The sequence below is a fragment of the Sorex fumeus genome, unplaced genomic scaffold (assembly GCF_029834395.1).
Source record: "Sorex fumeus unplaced genomic scaffold, SorFum_2.1 ptg000094l, whole genome shotgun sequence".
Lineage (NCBI taxonomy): Eukaryota > Metazoa > Chordata > Mammalia > Eulipotyphla > Soricidae > Sorex > Sorex fumeus.
This window is the reverse complement of record NW_026606151.1, coordinates 1,188,306-1,212,315: the sequence shown is the minus strand read 5'-3', so window position 1 is coordinate 1,212,315 and position 24,010 is coordinate 1,188,306. Positions and strand designations below refer to the sequence as shown.

The window sequence follows — 24,010 nt, the reverse complement described above, 5'->3', positions numbered from 1 at the left end:
GACCCTGACGGTGGGACTGGGGTTGAGATCTTATATGCCTAAAACAACCACCAATGACTTTGTATATCACAGTTCTTTAATGAAAAAAATAAATAAAATGCGCATGCCCTGTCTGTCCTAGCAGGAGGCCTGGAGCTGGCTGGACATGCCCCTATCACGCCCCTGCCCCGTCCCCCCTCGGTCCACCAGTCTCTAGAGATGCGGTGCCCCTGCCCCCAGGTCTTGGTGCCCGCTGCCCAGTCCCAGAGGCGTCTCCACTCGGGAAGCGGTGTCGGGACTGTGGTTTGAGCAGTCCCCACCAGGCTGTTGGGTCTAGTTTCTTCTCTTCAGAGCACCCTCTGCCATGCTGCGTTAGTTTCTTTGTTCCTTGCATGGTGGCTTCCCGGCTGGACCAGGGCTTAGCTCAGTGTCCAGGAACCAGATCCAGCTCATTGCCTGTTTTTGCCTATGGCCCCGCGGGCTGAGAATGATCTTGATGTTTTTTTGTTTTGTTTTTGGTCACACCTGGTGATGCTCAGGGGTTACTTCTGGCTCTGCATTCAGGAATTACTCCTGGGGGCTATATGGAATGCTGGGGACCGAACCCAGGTCAGCTGCATGCAAAGAAGATGCCCTACCCACTGTACTATCACTCCAGCCCCAAGATCTTGGTGTTTTATTGATTTTTTCCTGGGGGTCACACCCGGCGATGCTCAGGGGTTACTCCAGTTCTGAGTTCAGGGATCACTCCTGGCGGTAACCATATGGGATGCTGGGGATAGAACCCGGGTTGGCCAGCAAGGCACGTGCCCTCCCTGCTGTACTCTCTCTCTAGCCTGAGCTTGGTGCTCTGAAGGGTTGAGAAAGGCCAGGAGAGGGCTGGGCGTAGTCCCATGGACGAGCAGGTGCCTATGTCAGAACCCTGCGTTCAGTCCTGGTGCCCTGTGGTCCCCTGAGCGCTGGCAGGTATGACGTCAAAACTGAAAAGAAGAGAAAAAATAAAAGACAGAAAGAAAAGGAAAAAATGTCGGATGATAATCAGTCACAACAGGGAAGCGTGAGGGATTCTGAGCGTTCCTAGGTATTAGGGGAACGCAGCCACGCCTGTGACTTGTCCCCGGCACGAGTAGGTGGGAGACTCACGCTAGCTAGACTCTCTGCTGTCCCTGGAAGACCCCTCCTCCCGTGGATGCCAGCCCCCCAGGTCACTCTCAGAAAAATCTTGGCTGAATGGATGCGTGGAGGGGTGGGGAATGGCCTAAGGCGTCTGTGGCTCCAGGCCCCCAGGCTGGGGCAGGTGTGGGGTACTCAGGGACACCCTTGGGATCAGGGGAGTTGGGTTTCAAGTTCAGGGAGCCTGACTCTGCTCGTCTGGCATCAGCAGGGCACGTGGGCACCAGGGAGGGCTTACAGGACACCGAGGGGACTCCATGTTCAGTCTCTGGCACTGCAGGGTCCCCTGGGTCCCACCACGGCTGCCAGGTGGACCCCTCAGGCCCGGGTCCAAGTCTTCAGCTCTTGCCTAACCAAGCATTGTGGGGAGTGAACTTCGGGCTTCAGAAGATTACTGCGGAGCACCCCTGCCCAAATGAAAATGATGAATGGACTAGAGAGGCAGTACAGCAGGTAAGGCTCTGGCCTTGCATGCAGCCCACCCAGGTTCTGTCCCTGACATCCCAGATGGTCCCCTGAGGGGGAAACAAAGTAATCTACAAAGTTCTTGACTGTGTCAACACCAGTGCCAGTGCCAGGAGTGACCCTTACCCAGAGCAAACTGAGCAGCACTGGGTGTGGCCGACCCATCCCCCCAACACAACTAACACCTGCTAAGAAGCAGGGCACACGCCCGCAGGAGGGCACAGCCTGGCAGAGGCCTGGGAGCCAGTTTGGAAAATCAGGACGCGCAGTTGGTCAGGGCCCCGGGCTGGCCGGAGCGCCGCAGGAAATGGCCGGGAGCCACCGTGGGCAGCGAGCCCGGGCGGGCAGCCACCAGGGAGAAGGGGTAGCGCAGGAGTATGGGCAGTGCTGGATGGGGGCAGTGCGGGACAGGGACAGTGCAGGACACGGGCAGTGCAGGACACGGGCAGTGCAGGACACGGGCAGTGCAGGAGGGGCAGTGCGGGGTCTCGGCAGACTGTCCCCAGCAGCAGGCCCTGCTCCTCCCTCCCAGTTCATGCAGATTCAGCAGCACCTGCTGAGGGACCCTTGAGTGAGGGGCCACTTAGGCGTCCCTGAGTGGGCAGCAGGGTGTCTGCCTGTCCCCTGTTCACAGGGAGCCTCAGGACCCTCCCCCTGAGCCCCACTGATACCTGGGTCCCAGGACAGGCCCTGCGCCTCGGCCTCACCCCATCTTCCCCTCTCAGAGCTCCTCTGTGAGCTGCTAAGACGCCTGGTGCAGGAGTGAGCTCAGGGCCGAGGATGTCCCCCTCTTTCCCCTGCGCCCCCTAAAGGAGTGGGTGGGTGCCCCACTCACTCCCCTATGCTCACTGAATGAGCGTCTGGGAGACCACTGACCCCAGCCTCCAGCGGCCTGCGGGGCCCGGTGGGGCCCCAGGAAGTGAGGGTCAGAGAGGCTGTTCAGGCAGGCGACAGCCTGGTCCGTCCTCAGTGCCATACAGTCCCTGGGGCAGCCCTGGGCGGTCACCAGCGCTGAGCTACCCTCTGCTTGGACAGTCCCTGGGCCTCTGGAGCGCCCTTCCCCCCTGTCAGAGAGGCCTGGCGTGGGCAGGTGTAGGGACTGCCCTGGTTGGGGCCTCCTGGCTGGGGGCACCGGGCAGGTGCTGTCCACTTCTGGGCAGTGGAAGGCCGGCCCTGCCTAGGGCTGAAACTGCTCAGGGGGACAGTCTTGGTCCAGCCACCTGCCATCTCTGCCGCCTTGGGTCGGGCATGAGCCTTTCGGAGCCCACCCCAGAGCTGAAAGTGGGCTGGGTCGAATGACCCAGGTCAGTGTGGAGGCCGCTTGGAGCCTGAGCTCTGCCCGGGCCTCACCTGCACCCCGGGTCTGCAAGAGGCACCCCCAGAGGTGTCAGGAGTTGGGAGCAGAGGTGGGTATTGCCTCTGGATGCAGCAAGGGGCTGTTTGAGCTGGGTACCCGGAGGCTCCTGGCACCTCCTTCTCCCAGCAGTGCTACCCTCCATCTGTGTTGTAGAGGGGGGCATCAGGGCCCCCACCTCAGTGGCTCATCCTCTGTCCATGCTCAGGTTCCAGAAGCTTCCAGGGAGTCCAGCATGGTCCTGGCTGCATGTTAGCTGACAAAGGGCCACGTTGAGAGCTCTCAGGCCTGGACGGCAGGTGGGGGAAATCTCCTCCGGGAGTGATGGAGGGTGAGGACCGGGACGGGGGGGGCGGGCAGGCAGGGGGGTTTCCAAGGTCCCTCTCTGCCGAGAGCAGGAGCTGAGGGAACGGTCCGCGCTCCGCTCTCTCAAACGAGCTCCTTCTTTTATTAAATGGGTGACATCTCCGGGGGGGCTGGCAAGGACGGCTGCTCCCTTTCATCAGCCGTCCTACACTTAATAACTAACCACTTCACACATATGGAAAATTATAGAGACTAATGTGGTAAACGCACCGCCACCTGGCCCAGCCAGAGATGGATTTTATTTTTCCCCCTAAAGCATCAAGATGTAATTTCATCTTAAGAAAGAAAACATGGCAGATACAATCAGAGGCCTCCTGTCCTGGATGAGATGTTTTAATTCCCTTCATTCCCGTGCGCGCACAGAGCCGTGTCTCCGTAAATAACGCGCTGTTCGTTCTGCGTGTCTTCAGCTTGGCAAGAGAGGCCAGCCAGCCTCCGCATCCTGCAGCCTCGGCCGGGGCCAAGCGGGGCCTCCTCACTGCTGGGGGGCACTGAGGGCTTTGCTGGTGGTCTTCCTGGCTGTCTCCCCATGGCCCCTTGTTCTTTGTGGAGGGTCACTCGCAGAGCAGAGCTGCAGACTTGTTGAGGAGAGCCCCCTGGACTTCCACAGTGGCCGCCCCATTCATGCAGGGAGGGACACTGGCTTCCAACTGAGCAGAGCACGGGGTCCCCAGCAGGTGCTGCTCTCGGGCTCTGAGACCCACATTGGGATGTGGGGTCCAGGTTCTTCCACACCCCAGCCACGTGATTTGAGGCTTGGACGGCCACAGTGGGGGGATGCTGCCGCCAGGTGGTCACACCTCTGCTCCGTCGCTTGCTCCATCCAGGCCCCTGGTCTGAGCAGATGTCATGAACATGCTTTAGAGCAGGGTGGGCCCGGCCCTGTGCTCAGGAGTCCACTGGCCACGTACCCTCCCTCCCTCCATCCCTCCTTCCCTCCCTCCCTCCCTTCCTCCTCCCTCCCTCCTTCCCTCCTTTTCCTTCTGGGGCATTGTGGGGGTTCCCAAGCAATGATTTTTAGCCCCCTGGGCCTATGGTTCAAAGTGATGGCCCAAGGATGGGGGCCGCTGCATCCCTGTGGTGCCCGCCTGCAAGGCTGACACCTTTTGGTAAGGGCTATAGGGGGTCAGGACCACACTCAGTGGTACTCAGGGGCTATCCCTGGTTCTGTGCTCAGGAGTGACTCCTGGGGTCTCTAGTACTTTCCTGCTTGATATCATGTCTGTGTCACTGGAACACTCAGGACCATCTTAGAAAATCACTTAAGCAATTTCAAATAATCAAAGTACTTACACCGTAATTAACATCTCCGCTCACATCCGGCACCCCAGACCCCAGTGAGCACCTCGTGAAGGCAGACCCTCGGTCAGCTGGAGCCCCCTCCTGCCCCCTGCCTACCACACCCACACACCACACACACACACATCCCAGGCACCCACACACTTCCCTCCCTGCGATGCCCCCTGCCAACCACGCATACACATGAACACACACACGCATGCACGCAGGCATCCACAAACTTCTCTCCTTGCAATGTCCCCTGCCAACCACACACACACACACACACACACACACACACACACACACATCCCAGACACCCACACACTTCCCTCCCAGCGATGTCCCCTCCCAACCACATACACACACATCCTAGGCACCCATACACTTCTGTCTCTGCGATGTCCCCTGCCAACCACATACACATACACATACACACACACCAGGCATCCACATACTTCCCTCCTTGCGATGCCCCCTGCCAACCACACACACACATACACACACAAACACACACATCCCAGGCACCCGTATACTTCCTTCCCTGTGATGCCCCCTGCCAACCACATACACACACAACACACCAGGCATCCACACACTTCTCTCCTTGCGATCCCCTGCCAACCACACACACACACACACACACACACACACACACACACACACACCAGGCACCTGCATATTTCCCTCCCTGCGATGCCCACCCAGACCTGAGTCCAGGGCAGCTGTCCCCACCAGGAGCCTCCCTGACACCCTGCCCCAGGCTGCCTCAGGGGTCCCTTGTGTGCCCTCCCAGGCATCTCACCCCCCATCTACCCCATCAGAGCTGTCATCCCAGCACTCAGAAGTGACCACCCTGGCGGGCTGGGGAGGGAGTGCACTGCGAAGGGGCCGGGCCGGCGGGTGGCCCCTGGAGTGTGCTGCGTCCACAGGAGGCCAAGTCTCATCCCAGCACTGCCCGGAGAGGCCTCTGACAACTGAGACATGAGCTGTTCTTGAGCACTGCTAGGTGTGGCCCCAAACCAAAAACAAAAATTGGAAAACAAAGAAAAAGAGCCAGAGAGATTGTACAGTGGGAAGGTGCTTGCTTTGTGTGTGACCAATCTGGGCCTGATTGCTACTTAGTTATAGGGTACTGCTTACCTGGGCCATTTGGCAGGAGGGGGGAGGGGAGGGAGAGGAGGGAGAAGAAGGGGAGGAGGGGAAGGAGGAGCAGAAAGAGGAGGAAGAGGAAGAGAAGGAGGAGGAAGAGGAGGAGGAAGAGGAAGAGGAGAAGGAGGAGGAAGAGGAGGAAGAGGAAAAGAATAGAGAGGAAGAGGAGGAGGAGGAAGGGGAGGAGGAAGAGATGATTGGCTGGAGGGAGCAGAGGTAGGGCAGGATTTGACGCTGGCCTTGAGAATAGCCAGCCCCAACTCAATCCCTGGCTCTGCATACAGTCCTCTGAGCCTGGCCTGGGGGACACTGCAGGGGTGTGGGGGCAGGGGGCGGAAGTGGTGCCTTCCTTGCAAAGGCTTCTCCCTGAGGGTGGCCCCTGTACCCAGGTCCTGTGGACCTGTTCCAGCAGAACTTCCCCAAAGGTCGCTGTGCCCCTTGTAGAGCACAGGCTGGACAGGTGCCATGTCGCCCAGGGTGCCCAGGAATGCATGTCCTGCTGCCCACCCCATCACTGTCACCTGTCAGAGGCCATGCTTGACCATGCGCAGTAACCCCACTGCCCGTCTCCTCTGGAGGGACCCTGTGGGGGCTTTGATGGGGGCATGTGTCCCGTGGGTGACGTTCTTCCAGCAGGGAGCCTGGGAGGAAGGGCCGGTGGATCTGTCACTGTGGGGTGGGGGCTGACCTGAGGGGGTGGCGGCAGATCCTTGGGAGCTGCGGGAGGGCCGGGGGTCTCTCTGTCAGGGACAGGTGGTCCTCGAGCTGGCGGGGAGGCCGTGGCAGCCGTCTAACCCCCAGCCTGCTCCTGCGACAGCCTCACAGCCTGGCATGCCTGTGTTCTACCACCAGGACACACAGACAGGACTCCCAGACTGGAGTCGGGTCTGCAGCGCCCACGCATCCTTCTCTCCGAGCCTTCACTCAAGCGTGTCCGTGTGTGTGTGTGTGTGTGGCGGGGGGAGGGGGGGCAGATGGGATCATCCTTCTTCTCCTCCTTGTCTGCTTTTTGGGTCACACCCGGCAATGCACAGGGGTTACTGCTGGCTCGGAGGAATTATTCAAGAATTAGTCCTGGTGGTGCTCGGGGGACCATATGGGATGCTGAGAATCGAACCCGGGTCGGCTGCGTGCAAGGCAAATGCTCTCCCCACTGTGCTATTGCTCCAGCCCCACTCCTCATCTTGCGTCTAAGCTTGGCACAATCCCTGCAGTCGCCCATCTTACTCTTCAGCCAGGCCTGGTTTCCCCCTGAGCTTTCTCTCCACTTCCACAGGGCCTCAGTTCGTGTGTGTGTGTGTGTGTGTGTGTGTGTGTGTGTGTGTTTGTATCTTATGTTCCCTGTAAATGTGATTTTTTATTTATTTCAGTTTTGGGGCCAGACCCTGTGGTGCTTAGGGATTGCTCCAACACTGTGCTCAGGAATCACTCTTGGTGGTGCTCCGGGCACCATTCATGGTGCCAAGGATCAAACCAGGGTTGGCTGTGTGCCAGGCAAATGCCTTCCCCTTGTACCACCTTTTTGGGCCTGATGTTAAGAAAACAGGAGTCCTCTCGGCACAAGACCAGACACCTGAGCCCGCTGACGCTGGCTGTGTCGGCCTCACAGTTCACCAGACTCCCCTGGAACGAGACCCACCACTGCTCTCTCCCTCTGTGGGCCACACCCAGGTGCTGCCAGGGCTCCTGCCTGGGGTTCGAGCCCCAGATGCCATCCCCAGCATCGCGTGGGGGGGAGGGGCTGCGTGGCTGGGGGTCTGCAGGTCACCCTGGCCCTCCTTGTGGCCTGGGAGCTGGGAACCATCAGCTCAGGCCCCCAGGGTGCAGGAGGCGAGTCAGTGGAGGTAGAAATATGATCTGGTGTCTGCAAACCCTTCCGGTGAGTTCTGTTGTGAAAGCCACACGCACATGCTCACTGGAGGGAAACAGAAGCCCAGAAGGAAGCAAAGGGAAGCTGCCGACTCAGCCCGCCCTGGGGGGAGGCTGCGTGGCCTTTGCGTCTTCCGTCCAGCCTGCAGAGGCGTCACTTGGGACATCTCTGTGGCTCTGTAGCCCCACTCTTGCCCACCACGTTCCTGCAAATAGTCTCTGAAACAGGGTGTCGGATGGCTATGGAATCACGCTTGGGGCGGGAGGGGGAGTCTCTGGCGGCTCTAGGCTGTGAGGATCGAGCCCTTGTCTCCGGCCACGCCCCCTGCACGCCCAGTGGCCACTCTCCCCTGGAGGGCCGGCGGTGGGCGGGCCCCACGTCATTGGCTCTACGTCATTGGCAGCTCTCCTGGGAGAGACAGGTGCTCAGGTGAGCTCGGGGAAGGTGGGCGGAAGGTGGACCTGGCAGGTGGCGCGTGGGAGGCGGAAGCAGGTGTCCTCTGTCATGTGGCTTCTCCGTGTGTGTGTATGGGGGAGGCGGGGCGTGGGGGTGTGGAGCTGGGGGTCCCGGCTCCCTCTTGCTTTCTGCACGGGATGCAAACCCCGGGGCCTTGGCAGTGATGCCAGGGTTCAGTTCTGTGTGTGGCGGGGTTGGGGGGGGGAGGTGTGTTATTAACGAGCTGGGGACCCCTCCCACTCCACGCCCTCCCTCAGGCCTTGCCCCGCCCACCTCCACTCCCGGGCCGTGCCCAGGAATGCCTGATGTGCTGGCCTCTGCCCGGGCTGTTCCTGCAAACCCTGGAGGATGCCTCGTCTGCCTTTTCTGCCCTTTACACAAAAAACACTTGGAATGCGCCGATCTGCAGCCATGGACACGCATTCCAGGTGCTCTGCTTGATGGGCTTTTTGAAATGCACGTGCCTGTTTCCACATCGGCTTCAGAACATTTCAGGGCTCTAGAAGGTTCCCTTGAGCCCCTCTTAGTCAATACCCCCCTTCCCTCGGCTAATGAGTAGCCTGACGGCTAACAGCAGATGATGCTGGCCTGGTTTCGAGCCCCACCTGGGCAGCTGGTACAGACGTCTTTCTGGAGTGGTTCATTTCCCTCCTGCTGCCTGTGAGAACACCCCCTCCCCAGGGATGCTCAGGGGGGGCTTCCTCATAAGGATGTGCATGAGGAATGTGTCATCGGGCAGTTTCCTTGCATGTGGGCACCTGGAGGGCTGCCACAGGGTGGTAGCCCTGCTCTGCCTGGTGGCATTAGGGGGCTGGGGGCTTGTGGGCGGGAATGTGGGGAGGGGGCATGTGGCTTTTCTTTGCTCTGTACTATTCCACGGGTTGGTGGTGTGTGGAATGCATGATCTCTTTCCCAGGATTTGGGCCAAACCCAGTGTTTGGTTATGTGCCGTAAAGCCCCTGTGAATATTTGCGCCTGTCTTTCAGTGGATGAAAGTGTTCATTTCTACTCAAATATAGGCTCACCAGTTTATTGCTGGCATGATCGCTTGGTTGCCTTGGGAGGTGCTGCCAAACATTTCCCCAAAGGAATTGTACCTTCTTGCCACTGTTTCATTTTTTTTGTTTGTTTTTGCTTTGGAAATTCCCCCCCGAACGTCAAGGGCCATCTCTAACGTCTTCCATCCTCATCCAGGGGAATGATACGGTTCTCGGGGGTCTGTGCTCTACGGCAAGGCTGTGTCTCTGCACTCATGTTCCTGGGCCTGGAACACAGTGTTGGTTAAGCCCAGCACTGCATCTGAGTACCTGGCTTCCGGCAGGAGATTCATGGCCTGTGGGATGAGATTCACCACCCAGGCAGGCGGCAAAGACGTGCGGGCCTGCCCGAGAGCGGCTAGACCACGGCGCTGTCCCCGGCCTGCGTTCGTTCGCAGCTCTCGGCGGCATGTGTTTGGAGTTCCTTGCTCTTTTCCAGCTCGCCCACTTGGCGATTCCACTTGGCCTCCTATTCTAGTCCGGGGGCTGTTGCATTAAGTCTCATGGATGACCTAGTTAGCTTGTAACCCAGCCGGCTTGCTTCTTCCTCCCGATTGCATGCCCCAGAACTGGGGGTTTCTGGGTTGGGATAGGGGTGGGAAGCTTCCTGGAAACGGACTCCAGCATGGGTCAACATCTGTTCCTCGTTTCACCTTTTCTTAGGCCTTATCCTGGTGAGCCAGCTGGGTGGCCACAGTCCCGCCCTCAATGCTTTGAGTGTTTGCAGCCAGGGAGAAAGGAGTCCTGGGAGCAAGCGGGACTGGAGGCAGAGGCATGCTGGGTGACAGCCCAGACTTCTTCAGGCCTGGGTCGTCTTAGGCGGGGCTGGGGCGGGGGAGGACCGGACCTGACTCCACCCAGCAGGGCTGGCCCCAGGGCCCCTTTGGGAACCTGGAAAGGCTCTTTCAGGCCATCGATTTGCTAAATGGTCTTGGAGAGGCCTGAAAGGTTTGTCTGGTGTCTCAGGGGTGGACTCGGGTGGAAGTTCGCAGCAGAGCCCTAGAGGCGCCCTGCCGGGGAGTCTGCTGTCCAGGGTGGTGGAACAGGACTGGGTGGTACGGGAGTGTTGGCTTTGGGGTGGGGGTGGGGGGCAGGATTTCCCTGGAGGTGCTGTCCTGCCAGTGTGAGTCGGAGCTGGGCATGTGGCCGGGCAGACGGTGCGGGCGCCTTGATGTTTTAATTGAAGCCTGGAGACACGGTTGCTCTCCATTGCGCTAACAATGTACGGAATAAATAATTCAGCGGTGGCTGTGTTTGTGCCTGCTGTCCTCACCCACGGGGGCGGCCACACACGTGCTCAGACACGCAAGCTTATGGGCAGGCCGGGAGCTGCTCTCGGGGCTAGGGGTGGAACCAGGGGTGCGCATGGCCATTTTAACAGGACCCCCCCCAACCCCAGACCTGAAGAATTGGCTTCCTCCCAGGAGGCCCCCTGAGGAGAGGTTTGTAGAGCATGGGACCAGCTGCTCCTGAGCACGGCAGTTAAGTGGCACTTAGAGGTCCGTTTGTCCTCTGACCGGCCCGGAATGCCGGCAACCTGGAGCACAGGCCCCTCTTAATGGCCCGCTCCCTGGGCTGTGTTTGACGTGGATCCATTTGACTCAGCAAATATTTATGGCGTTCTAAGTTTGTTGCAAGATTCCTGAGCAGGTGGTGGGGAGGGGAGAAATTTCCAGAGTGCGTAAATCTGGGTTCCTCCTGGACGGGGCGGTGTGACGTGTGTGTGTGTGTGTGTGTGTGTGTGTGTGTGTGTGTGTGTGATTGGTCACAGCCCCAGACGGGGTGTGGGAGGGCTGCGGTGGAGATGCAGGCGAGGGGCCGTCGGGGCGCAGCGGAGGGAGACACCAGTTCCAATAGGGACAGGTTAGGGGCAGGACCCTCACTGAACCCATCCCGTTTAAAGGATGGGAACAGCTGCGAGTGGGTCACGTGGGTCTGGGCAGGATGTCACAGGTCTGGTGGCATGGCAGGGTGGGTGGAAGGTCAGCAAAGAGGTGGCTAGGGCTTGATCCAGACGGTACTTGATCCCACAGTTGGATTCGGGGTTTAGAAATTGTCCCTTGGGTGAGGAATGGAGGGGTGACTGCAGGCCAAGGCCTGAGGCTGGGAGTGCCCAGGGGACTGAGGGAGACATTCAGACTGGAATAGATTGTGACCAGAGCAATTGCCTTAAGCCTGGTGACATTCATTCATTCATTCATTCACTCATTTTTTCATTCATTCATCTGTTCATTCACTCTCATTCATTCACTCATTCATTCATTCGTTCATTCATTTATTCATCCATTCATTTAGCTCCCTGGTGAGTTGGATCTTGGATGAGGTTATGGAGCCGCTGTGAACAGACTCACCCGTTGTCCTTGTCTCCATGGACCCAGCCTTCCAGCAGGGAGGGAGCTGCCAGCAGGATACCTTCCGGGCTCAGCACTGGTGGTGGGGGCGCGGGGAAGTCGCACAAGCTCGCTCTGTTCTGAGAGTGAAGGAGAGACGGTGCGTTGAGCCTGGATTATGCATGGAGAGAGGGGGCAGGTGGCCGGGCGGTGTTGGGTTGGGGGCTCGGCCAGCGCGGCCTGGAGCCAGGACAGCGTGGATATTCTGGGCCCAGGGAGGCGCGGTGGAGGCTGTTTGGGGAGGAGGGTGAGGGGCCCAGATGGGCAGTGGGAATCGTGGAACATGGGCAGAGGGTAGCCTCTCACCCAGGGGCCATGGGGCACCTTGGTGGGTTTAACAGAGGTGACTAGCTGACAGTTTTTTTCCCCTTTTGGGCCATAGTCGGTGGTCCTTAGGGTGGTACCTAGAAGACCCAGCTGCCACTCCTGATTCTTAGAGACGGAGGGTGTCGGGGATGTAACCTGGGCCTTCTGCATGCAGGCTGAGCCATCGACCCAGCGCCTGGATTAGTGTAGATGGTGTGGAGTGGAGGCTCATAGTGTGGGGACAGGGAGGGCCCCTTCCTGCTCCTCCCTCCCTACCCCACCCCTCCTCCCCCTTCTCTACTCCCAGGGGCTGTCTCAACACCACCCTCCTCCCTGAGGGGCTTCTGCCCTGACAGTTCTGGAAAGCCCCGTTCTTCTCTGCCTGCTGCCCCAGGAGCCCAGAACTGGGACCCCCGGCAGCTCCCGGGCAGGCCTGCCCAGGACCTCCTCCGAGCCTGCCTTCCCCACCCCACTCGGAGGAGCTTCCTGGTGAGCCTCCTGGTGCCGATTGAGGTTCCCGTGAGAGGAGGGTGGGGACGGGAGGGGCTGGCGTCACTCAGGCGCCACCTGGCAAGGATGCGTGCTGGGAAGGGCGTTGTGCAAACGTCTGTTGTGTGTGGGAGCATCCTGCTCACCGCACGACCCCGGATGGGCCAGCCCGCTGGGCACAGAAGCCGCCTGCTGGAAACGCAAGTGCCTGTTACCGCTCTCAGACCCGCGGGGGTGCCGCCGGGAGGGCTGGGGCGGACCCGGAGTGTCTCAGGGGCGCGCCTCTGGCCCCCAAGAGAGCACTGCCTGGAAGAGAAATGGTTCCAAAGCCGCAGGGGAGAGCTCCTGGGAGGATGCGGTGGACAGAGGCCAGAAATCTGCCATGGGAAGCTGAATGGGGGAAACTGAGGCTGGTTCTCACGACCTTTCCCAGTGACCCTGTCCCTGGGTCCTCCGAGAGCACCTGGGCTCTGGGCGGGGCAGGTTGCTCTTCCCCCCCATCCCACCCCGTGAGTCCCACCTCCTTCCGCTAAGGCCCGCCCGCCGGAGCTGCCCTCTGTCCCAGGGGTGGTTGGGTGAGTTGCCCGTCACGGTTCTGGCAGGGCTAACGGCCAACCCCGGAGGGCCCCCCCCTCGGGTGCCTAGTGGGGAAACCCCTCTGCGCGTATAGAGCTGTAAGCCTTGGCTGGGAGAGGATGCAGAGAAAGGGCCTGTTTAATTTAATTCTGTGTTTTATCGCTCATTGGATAAATAACCTTCATTAAGATGGAAGGTGGGGGGATGGACAGGGAGACGTTTGATTAATTTTGAGCTGGTTTCTCGTTTGTTAATTTTCTCCCAGTTCAGCAGGATTATTAAAATGAATTACACAGACGCGCTCCTCCTGTGACTGGGGCAGGGCTGGACTCGCGGGGAATCATCGGGCCCACCCTCCGCACTTGCGCTCAGTTATTTTTACCTGCAGTGGGGGAATTGGGGTGGGGGGGAGAAGGCTTTCCCATCTTGGGGTTCCTGGGCAAGGCTGGCACTTCTTTTTTTTTTTTTGACTTTTTTGGGTCACACCCAGTAGTGCTCAGGAGTTACTCCTGGTTCATACACTTAGGAATCACTCCTGGCGGTGCTCAGGGGACCATATGGAATGCTGGGAATCGAACCTGGGTCTGCCATGTGCAAGGCAAACGCCCTACCCGCTGTGCTATTGCTCCAGCCCCAAGGCTGGCACTACTTGTTGGCGGTCCTGGGGTCCCTGTCCCTGGAAGATCTGGACAACAGGAAGTAGGGGGTGTGAGGAGGGGCGGGGGGCACGCCCTCCCACCCAGCATGGCCCATTGCCTGGACAGTCTATGCCGACTGCAACCTCCCTCCCTTGAACTGGGAGCAGGGTGGGAGGTATATGCTACTGGACCCCCCTAGTCCTCCACCCCAGCACCATGCTGTCTGAACCACTTCCTGGCCTGCATGGTCCCCACCCCCCCACCTCAAAAAAAAAAAAACCACGCCAGGCTGAGCCTCCACTGCTGTTTCCAGTCGAGCAGAAAAGCTGCCCCTGGGGGCCATGAACGGGGCTGGCAGGCGGTGCTTTCTGCTCGCTGCGGGCACTTAAGAGTTCCAGAGGCTTGATGGGCAGCTGGGTAGGGAGGTGAGGTTTGGGGGGGTGGTGTGTGGGGACACTCTTTTGTGTTTCCCTGTCCTGTGAATGCTGCCGGTGCCAGTTCGTGCCAGTCCTGGCTGTGCCAGGGCTACGTGCGTACGCACCAGCCAGGAGGAGGTTAGGGGGTGGGTGCACACCCAGGAGTGTGTGTAGGACTCCGGGAGACCCTGGACCCTGAGATTGGCTTGTGTTCCTGGCTTCACAATGGGGTTTGGGATGCAGACTGGCCGTCAAGTCCCGGCCTGTATTGATGTTAATACCTGTCTTGAAGGACTTTGTTTGGGGCAAACAGCCTGGTCTTTCCCACCCCCCATCTGAGCGTCCTGGAGATGGGGGTGCAGGCAGCTTTCCTGGGGGGAGACACCGGTGGGGAACCAAAGAACAGGAGCTATAAGGGGCCAGGGTGGCAGGTTACTTCTAGGTGACTGTTGCCCATCCCTGTGGGAACTGCAGCTCTGGTCGAGCTAGACTGGTTGTGAGCCGAATCGAACGTTGGATCTTTCTAGATTCTGCAGAGATCACCCCAGATCGTGCCTGGCACCCTCGGGGAGAAGCCGGGGCCTGCGGGCTGCCTTCAGAGCTTCTCACAGACCCCTGCCCCCGCCGAGCTGGGGCTCAGGGGTTGAGCTGTCCCGCCCTTATCTGTGTGCAGGGCCACCAGAAGCTGTGTCATTCCTGGGTCTCATTTCCCACACCTGTGAAATGGGCTAACCTCCAGCCCTGTGTCCCACAAGGATCTCTTCGAGGACTAGCCGATCGATCACTCCCAGGCCGTGCTAAGAGCAGGGCCTGGCTCAGTGAGTGCTCCACACACAGTGCTCTGGTCACAGCGGTTGAGACGGTCAGGTGTCAGGTGGGAATGGCAAGAGTCTGCTCGGAGACGGTGGAGAAGGCGCTAGCTAGGCCCTGGTGCTGCCCGCAGGCCCCGCTCGGCTGCACCCGCCTCCCAACTGCCTGGGGCTCCCTCCGCCGCAGGAGACCCCCCCCTTCGCCCACCCCCGGCCCCGCGGGGACCTCCCACCGCCGCCCCGGCTCTGGCCAGGACTGGGATATAAATTACACGGAGTGATGGTGATGTGACTTTTATCGGCTCATGTGTTCAATAATGTTAATACATCCCATTATATCATATTATATTAATCCAGAGCCATATATTACACACCGCGCCGCACATTAACTCGGGAGAGCCCCGCCAGGCATCCTGGTTAATTTCCTCCCGCTGGCCACGCCCCGTCTCTGGCTCGGGGACCAATCACAGCTGCGGACCGGCCCCAGCCCTGCAGGGCAGCTGGGGGTGCGGGTGGGTTTGATGGAGGAGACTTCTCGTGGTCCCCTCCCTCTTGCCCATCTGTCTGGAGGGGGCGGGCAGGGGCCTTGAAGCCTTCTCTGAGCAGAATTGGAAACTGAGGTTCAGGGAAGGAGGTGGAGTGCTTTCCTCTCTCCTCTTTCTGGCTTCTGGATGCAGGGCAGAGAGCAGATGCTGGGGTCCGAGCCCGGCAGGGACAGGGCTGAGTGAGCACTCGGATGGGGAGGTCACAAAAACCCTTCAAATCGCAGGAAATAGGGGCTGGAGCTATAGTCCAGCGGGTTGGGTGTTTGCCTTGCACTTGGCCAACCACCTGGGTTGAATTCCCAGCATCCCATATGGTCCCCTGAGCCCACCAGGGGTGATCCCCGAGTGCAGAGCCAGAAGTAACCTCCCTCCCCCCATTCCCCCCACCACCAGCAAATCGCAGGCTATAAATACCTGCAGGTATTTGTGTGTGGATCACAGGAGCTAAACACAGAGCCGACCTGGAGCGAGGCCACAGCCAGACACGTCCTTGCGTGGCTACAGCCCTGCTGTGGTGACCCTGAGCTGCTTGGCCCTGGCCCTCTTCAGTCTTTGCCCAGCCACAGCCTTAACCTGGCCTGGCCTCCTGCAGCCGCCTGGGGCTGGTCCCTCGCTCCTGCTGTCCCTTGGACCGTTCCCAGACTGCCAGAGCTCTGGTAACAGGCTGTGCTGAGGTGCAGAAGCCGACCTTTCCTTCCCTGGGGTCTGGGCTTATTCTGGGCCCTGCCTGGGGCTCCCTTCCTGCCTCACTGCCTCTGAGCTGTCCTCCCTGATTGCAGCTGAGGCTTTCTGCAAAGTGATAAGGAGAGGTGTGCACTTTTCAGCACAAAAGAGGCACCCCAAAGACTTAGGATGCTGGGACCATTGCTTCCCTGTTCTCAGCCCCAGCCTCTGCTCTGGGTGACACAGACGTGTCTGTTCTCAGCCCTGCGTCCACTGCATAGTGAGGACACTCTAAGGCCGGGAACTGGCCCACGTCCACACAGCCTCTCGAGGTGTGGCAGCTTCCTTCTCTCCTGAACCAGGGCTGGGAGTCCTTCTGGGAGTTTGGTCCCGGGCTGTGGTGCCCCCTCCCCCGCCCCAAGGGTGTGGACCTTTCACCCCCTCCTCCCTCCTCCCCCCCATGGATCACTCTTGACAAGGTTACCGAGTCAGCATGTAAAACCTCCAAAAGTGAGTGTAATTTATTGATCTACATTTGGCTCCTGAAATAGGACAAGTGCTGATTTGAGGATCTTGTTTGCTCTCGCCCTCACGGCCGCCCGCGCCCCGCCTGCTCTCCGGGGCGCTCTTATCTGCCGCAGCTCCTTGGGGCCTGCCTCACGCGCCTCCTTTGTCAGCCGGCCCGGCTCTCCACTCGCGCCCTCTATTCTTCTCCTGCCTCCGCGTCTTATCTGCCCCCTTCTTTTCCCGGGTGCCCGAGAAAACATATAATGTTTAAAAGGGTGAGACAAGGGACTGCATAAAGCGCTTTCTGGGGAAATGTTTGTTCAAAGGCCTGTTGCCTGCACCTGGCTGGGTCTGTCCCAGAAAACGCGATTCAGAAGAGGTCTGGAGATTAATCCCAGCGCCTGCTGGTCCTCTCCACGAGGACGAGAGTCCGGGCGGGGCCCAGGCAGGAAGGGGGTGGGGGCAGAAGTGGACACAGCAGCCCCTCCAAGACTGTCACCTTGGGTGACACCGTGGAATTGAGAGGGAGGCGAGGGAGGGCTCCGCTGGGGAGGAGGAGGTGCTGAGCCCTCACGGCAGAGCAAGGCCCAGTGGGTCCAGGAAGCATCAGCCCTGCGAGGCAGGACTCAGCCTCCCAGTGTTCGGTCATGACCTTGGCCAGGCGGAGGCCCTCAAGCATCTCAGCGCTCCTGGACATGTCTGCAGCCGCCTCTGTGTGGAGGGAGGTGGCCTTTCGTTCAGAGGGTACCTGACCTGTGCCAAGGGCTCTGCCGGCCACCCGAGGATATGGTGGGGAAGGAAGAGAAGGTCCCTGAGTCCAGGAGCTGCTTGTGTGTGTGTGTGTGTGTGTCCCAGTGAGTGTGTATGTGACTGTGTGTGCTTAGGTGAGTGTGTGTGAATTTGTGTATCTGTTAGTATGTCAGTGTGTATGTCTGAGTGTGTGTGAATGTAGGTTGTGTGTGAATGTGTGTGTTTGTGTGAATGTGTGTGTTTGTGTGAATGTGTATATGTGTGAGAATGTTTGTATGACCAAGTCATGATTGAGGGGCAGCATCAGAGCAGGGAAGTGAGGACGGGGTGCAGAGGAGGGAAAGGCATTGGCACCGAAAGGGATGGCAGGGTCGCCGCCCGGAGCAGGGGTGTTGGACAGTCCTGAGGGTGGTCCATGAGGGGCGAGGTGCTCATGCCGGACGGGTTTACTCAGGGGGGCGGTGGGTGCCGGGGTCACAGATTCAGTGTGGGATGAGGGGCCAGAGGGGTGGGAGCACAGAATGCCTGCTTCACATGTCTGAGACCTGGGTTCAGTGTCCAGCACCGTGGGATTCAAAAGAAAAAATGGAAAGCATAAAGAAAATGTTTTGTTAAAATGCCAGGCAGTGTTGATAATTTTGATGGACTGCCCCGGGCTGAGCTGTAAAGGGCATTTTGTAAGCAGTCAGCTGAAGCCCCGAGGGAACAGGTGTGGTTTTTGCAGGAAGAGGGGAGATCAGGTCGCTCTTCTCCTGCCCCCCAAAGGGTCCTAGCCTCTGGCTGCAGGACAGCACCAAGATATCCCAGGTCATTTGCCTCTCTGATGCCCATGGGATGCAGACTGGGCAAGGTACCCTGACATGGCCAGGGAGCACCAGTGACCAGGAGGTGTCCAAACATCCCAGCGATGCCAAGGCCTCGGGGAGAGAAGTGAGGGCCCCCTCTGGCAGCGGGGGGTAGGGTGGTGATCCTAATTAAAGGCTTGGATCCAAAGCCTTGGTGATGGAATTTCTAATTAAATCAATTTCATCTCATCTGGGAGACAGAGGTTTGCATGTGATAAGCATGAAATTAATAATTATGTTTAGAAATTAGCTGTTGCTCAAAGCAGAGCCATTTACACAGCCCTCTGGGGCCCTGCCTCCACCCCTGCCCTGTCCTCAGTATGGGAGACAGATGGGCCACTTCAGCCCATCCAGTGACAGCCCGAGGGGAGGGAGCAGGCTGGCTGTCCCTGCCACAGCCCTGGGGACCTGCCCTGCGGGAGAGAGGGGCGCCCTCCTGATCACTGAGCCTATGTGTGAGTGCCGGTATGCCTGTGCATGTGTATGTGCAAGTGTGTGCATGTGTGAGTGTGTGTGTATATGCCTGAGTGTGCATGTGTGAGTGATGCATGTGTGTGAGTGTGTGCATGGATATGCATGAATATGTGTGAGTGCATGAATGTGAATTCATGAGTGCGTGTGCATGTGCATACATGAATGTGCATTTGTGAGTGCGTGTATGTGTGTGAGTGTGCATGTGTGAGTGTGCCTGTGCATGAATGTTCATGCGTGTGAGTGCGTGTGTATGTGCATGCCTGTGTGGGTGTGAGTGTTTATGTGCATGCTTGTGCATGTGTATGTTGTGTATAAATGTGTGTGCAAGTGTATAAAAGTGTGCTTGCAGACATTATGAATGCATGTGTGTGAGTGTGAGTGTGTGCATGTGTGTGTACATGTGTGTGAGTGTGCGTGCATGCGTGCCTGTGTGTGCATGTGTGAGTGCCAGCATGTGTATGTGTGCATGTGTGCATGTATCTGTATGTGAGTGTGTGAATGCATGCATATGCATGTGTGTATGTGCGTGTATGCATGTGTGTGAGTGTGTGTGAGCATGTGTGACTGTGTATGTGTGCAGGTGTGTGAGCGCATGTGTGTGTCTGCGTGTGCGTGCCTGTGTGCTTATGGGCACTGAGGTCGGTTCTACCCCAGTGGTCTCTGATGCGTGTGAACCCAACCCAGCACACCTTTCTCCTGAGGTGGAAAAAAAAAGGCCTGTTCTGGCCTCCCTGATAGTTGGAGGCGCCTCCTGTGCTCTCAGCCCCGTGCTCAGAGGCTGCAGGAACAGACACGCCCCAGCCCCGTGGCATAAGTGTACACACTGACTGCAGCTCGGGCCTCCTCCTCCCAGGTGCCCAGGAGCCCAGGAGTCCTGCCCTGTCCCCTGGGGGTCTGGTGCCTGCAGGCCAGTGGCTGAGGGAGCACCTTCCCGAGGCCCGGGGCTGCAGGCAGTGCTCTGGCCCCCAACCGCAGGGTCCCTGCTCCCAGCTCATTGGCCAGAACCTGTCATGTGACACCCCAGTGGCTTTTATCCTGGGCAGGAAGGGAGAGGTCAGGGAGAGCCTGGCCGGGTGGCCGCTCCTCAGCTGAGATGGAAGAGGAGGGCTGCTGGGGGCATGGGGACAGGTGGCGGGCGAGGACAGCTGGGCGTAGGGCCACAGGCTGAGCACCCCGACTCAGCAGGACCCTGGAGCAAAAGGCAGTCGGGGCCGCCAGGGGGCTGGGCATGACGGGAGGCCCGGGCAGGCTTCCTGGTGACCCGTGTCCAGGGCCAGACCTCCCCGATGCCCCTAGTGACCGATGGCCTGGCCAGGCCCCTCCGAGTCCCGTGCCTAGGGCTGACTTTGACCTGTTCAGTGGCCTTGGGGGCAGCTGTGTGAGATGCCCCAACCCCAACACCCCCTAGGCCCCCAGAACCAGCAGCCAAGATGGCCAGGTAAAGGCCCAGCAAGTGGGCAGACTCTCTCTGTGCCCCCCTCGTGCTCCCCAGCCCCCAGAAGCCAGCCCAGCTCCCGGCCGCTGATGGGGCGACTGGTCAGTGCGCTCCGCGTGCAGGCTCCCCCCGCAGCCCCTGTGTCCCCTGAGCCCGGCCGTCCCTCCTGGGGTCCTTCCCTTGACGCTCGCCCCTTTTGGCATCATCCCGCTTCTCTTCACCGTCTGCACCTTCGCCTGCAGGGGTGCTGCCAGCCACCTCTCCTCAGCCCTGCCCCATCAGTCTCCCCCCTCAGCCAGAGGGGCTCCCTCTGAGGACCCCCTTTTCCTCCCCAGGCCCCTGTTCTTCGTGTTATCTGTGTCCTTGGCTAGGAGGAGGAGCTGTTGAGTTGGCTAGTTGACAAGGTATCCCAGCACCTGGGGAACCTGCCTGCTGTCCCCAGAGCACCCCACCTTGGTGTTGGGGATGGGGGAGGGCTAAGCAGGTTCTCTGCAGGATGAGGGCTTCCTGGAGGAGGTGATATTTATCTTTCTAAAAATGTTTCTGGGGTTTTGGGCCACCCCCAGTAGAGCTCAGGGCTTATTTCTGGCTCTGTGCTAAGGGATCAGTCCTGGCAGTGCCCAGGGGCCCTCTGCAGTGCTGGGGATCAAAGCTGGGTCTGCCCTGTGCAAGGAAGTCAGTGGTACTGCACGCCAGGCTGAGACGCTGGGACTGTTCCCATCATGTCTATGTCCTGGACACTCAGTGTATCGTCTGGAGACTGCACAGACCTCAGGACTGTGCTGGACGGTTCAGCCTGGGCTGCTCATCAGTTCCCTAAAATCAGTCATGTCCTGGCCCTCCCAGCCGCAGGCCCTGCGGCCTTTCCTGTCAGAGAGTTCGCTCAGGGGCTGAGCTGGGCAAGGGTTTTCTCAGGGCTTGACCAGAGCTCCCCAAAGTAGTGATACATACCCACAGTGCTCCCTGGAGCAGTGATACATGCCCCTACCACCCCAGCCTCAAATGAGATTTATTTATTTATTTATTTATTTATTTTTTGCTTTTTGGATCACACCCAGCGATGCCCAGGAGTTATTCCTGGCTCTGCACTCAGGAGTTACTCCTTGCGATATTTGGGGGACCATATGGGATGCTGGGGATTGAACCCGTGTCGGCCGTGTGCAAGGCAAACGCCCTACCCGCTGCACTATCACTCTGTCCCTCAAATGAGATTTTGCTTGTCTATTTTTGTGTTTGAATTTGGTGCCACACCTGGGGGTGCTCAGGATTTACTCCTGGCTCTGTGTTCAGGAATCACTCCTGGTGGGGTTTGGTGTTCTTGGGGTGCTGGGGATCAAACTTAGGTTGGTCTCGCGCAAGGCAAGTGCTCTACCCACTGTACTGTCTCTTTAGGCTCCCTTTTTTTGGGGGGGGTGTCACATCTGGCAGTTTCCAGGGCTTACTCCTGGCAGGCTGGGAGCACTGTGTGGGGTATTGGGGACTGAATGTGGGCTGACCACATGCGAGGCGAGAGCCCTCCCTGCTGCAGCATCTCTCCAGTCTCTGCTTGTTTGCTTTAAAGAACCGGGATGCGCTGTCAGTGCTGCATGATACATTTTCTTTTTTTCTGAAAAGGGGGTGTTTGGCCAAGTAAGTTTGGCGCCTCTGCTCTCGACAGAGACCAGATGGGCACCAGCTTGCCCAGGGAGTGCCCCTGATCCTGGTGCCCTGAAACATTTTCCAGAATGCTGTTCTGGCGGGAGCTTGTTGGCCAAGCAGGAAGGTTATGTGATTCCTGGAGCTGGCATCACCCGCCTGCCCCTCACCCCCCACACTGGCTGCCAGGGGCTGAGTGGGGGGTTCGCAGGAAGGCATGTTTTGGTGACAGAAGGGGCCAGGGAGCCCACAGCCCCGTGGTGAGAGTGGGTATGGGGGAGACAGGGGTGCCGGAACATCAGTCTGACCCCTCTAAGGGGCTCGGAGATGAGCCTTTCCTTCACCTGGGGTTGTTGGGGTGAGGCTGTGGGGTCTCCTGGGGGCTCACCTCCCTGGCCCCGGTTCCTCCCAGGCTGCCCCATGCCAGCCCCTTGGGGACCTTCTCAGGTTGGGAATAGAAGTACTTCTTATAGAGATCCACATTCTCAGAGGTTCCTGTGTGTACATGTGTGTGCATACATGTGCACATGTGCATGGGTGTACTTTGTGCACACAGATAATGATGTGGGTGCTGGTGTGTGTACCTACATTGTTTGCTGGGTGCACATGTCCACATGTATGCGTGTGTGTGAGTGTCTGGTACTGTGTTGTTGGGGCCCCCAGCCCTGGGACCCCTGAACGACCAGCGGGGGGCCCTGGGAGGCTCTGGGGTGAGACACCAGCCCTGTCGCTCCCTGGGAGTGGAAGAGCTGGGAGGGTCCTGGCAGGGAGGGGACAGCCCTGGGCTGGAGTGGTGGCCACAGCTGATTCTCTCTGGACCTCCGTGCCCTGCTGTCTGGTGGACCAGGACTTGTCCAGCCCTGGCCTCCAGGTGTCATCAGCTGGGAATAGCCCGTGCTGGGGAGGGCTGGGACGACGGGAGGGACAGCGGAGTGGGTGGCAGCCGCCCCCTCAGTGGCCCCTCTCGCCCCCAGATCCCGCAGATCAGCTACGCCTCCACAGCCCCCGACCTGAGTGACAACAGCCGCTACGACTTCTTCTCCCGCGTGGTGCCCTCGGACACGTACCAGGCCCAGGCCATGGTGGACATCGTCCGTGCCCTCAAGTGGAACTACGTGTCCACGCTGGCCTCGGAGGGCAGCTACGGCGAGAGCGGCGTGGAGGCCTTCATCCAGAAGTCTCGCGAGGATGGTGAGTCGGGGCTGGTGGTGGCTCAGCGGGAGTCGGGGGCCTGACCTGGCTCTGCCTGTCCCAACTTCTCCCTGGGACCTGGGCGGTGGACGTGGGCAGATACAGCCCGGCTGCCAGAGAGACAGGGCCCTCCCGACGAGGGGTGTCCATCCTGTGCAGGGCGGGGGAGGACTGTGGGGGTGCTGGCCTGTTCCCAGGGGTCCCCAAGAGACGGACGGTCAGCCAGCAAGGGGTGTCTGAGGCCGGAAGTTGGGAGTCCCTGAAATTGAGCCTTGCAGCGGGGGGAGGGTTGGGGACTTGGGGTGCTGGGGCTGTTCTGGCCTCAGTGGTGCCCTGTGGGTGGGGTTTGAGGAAGCGGCTTGGTCTCCGCGGCCCCCCCAGCTCCACAATGCCCCTCCCCCATCAACCTCCTGGCATCTCCTACTTGCCATCCTCAGAAAGTGCCCGGAGAAGGCTGTGGGTGTCAGTGCCTGGTGAGGCCACTCCTGGGGTAGCACCCGGGCGTAGGGGGCACAGGGCAGCCTAGGAGTATGAGGGGCTGTGTCGTGGGTGGCGGCAGGGAAACGGGAACGCCCCCTAGGCTGCTGTGTGCAGGGCAGGGGTGGGGTGCACTCGGGTCTCCCCCTCCAGGTTCACCCGTCTCCCAGCAGAGAGCGCCCATCCCCTCTCCCGGCTGTGCGGAGCGGACAGTGGCCCGGCGACCTTGGGGCTTGGCGTCTCTATTTATACCTGTAGAACCCAGGGCTTTAATTGGTTTTCCAAAGGACCACAAAGTGTCCAGAGGCTGGCATTGGTAACACCCTGCGGGCATAATCCTGCTATAAATCTCAGATAAGCCCCTTAATTGTAGAGCGGAGCTGCCCGCCGCCTGCGGGGGTGGAGAGGGCGCGGAAGTGGGCCAGGCTGACGGATGGCTGCGGAGGGCAGGGGGCGCCCCTCTCCTCTCCCGCCCGCAGGACGGGCCTCGCTGAGCCCACGGGGCCTCCCTCCTCTGCCGGGGCCCTTCTCGGCTCACCCCAGCCCGCGCCTCTGGGTGAGGGCAGCTGTCTCCTGGCCTCCCAGCGCCCCACCTGTGTCTGGGCCAGCTGTGCTTCGATCCCGTTGTCCTGTGTGATGGGCTGAGGGAGGCTGAGGCACGAGGAGCCCAGTAGCAGGTGGCGGGAGGCTCGGCCAGCAGGTGAGAGGTGGCGGAGTGGAGCCCCCCAGTCTGG

At 59.5% G+C, this 24,010-nt stretch overlaps 1 protein-coding gene across 3 annotated transcripts in view; it reads left to right on the top strand.

Moving 5' to 3' along the window:
- The window catches only part of GRM4 (glutamate metabotropic receptor 4), an 85,055-nt gene that overhangs the window by 6,247 nt on the left and 54,798 nt on the right, over positions 1-24,010 (top strand). For all 3 annotated transcript variants that reach the window (XM_056132116.1, XM_056132115.1, XM_056132114.1), the window contains exon 2: positions 22,583-22,799. In XM_056132116.1, the coding sequence (XP_055988091.1) occupies positions 22,583-22,799 (217 nt within the window). The remainder of the gene's footprint in view (positions 1-22,582; positions 22,800-24,010) is intronic.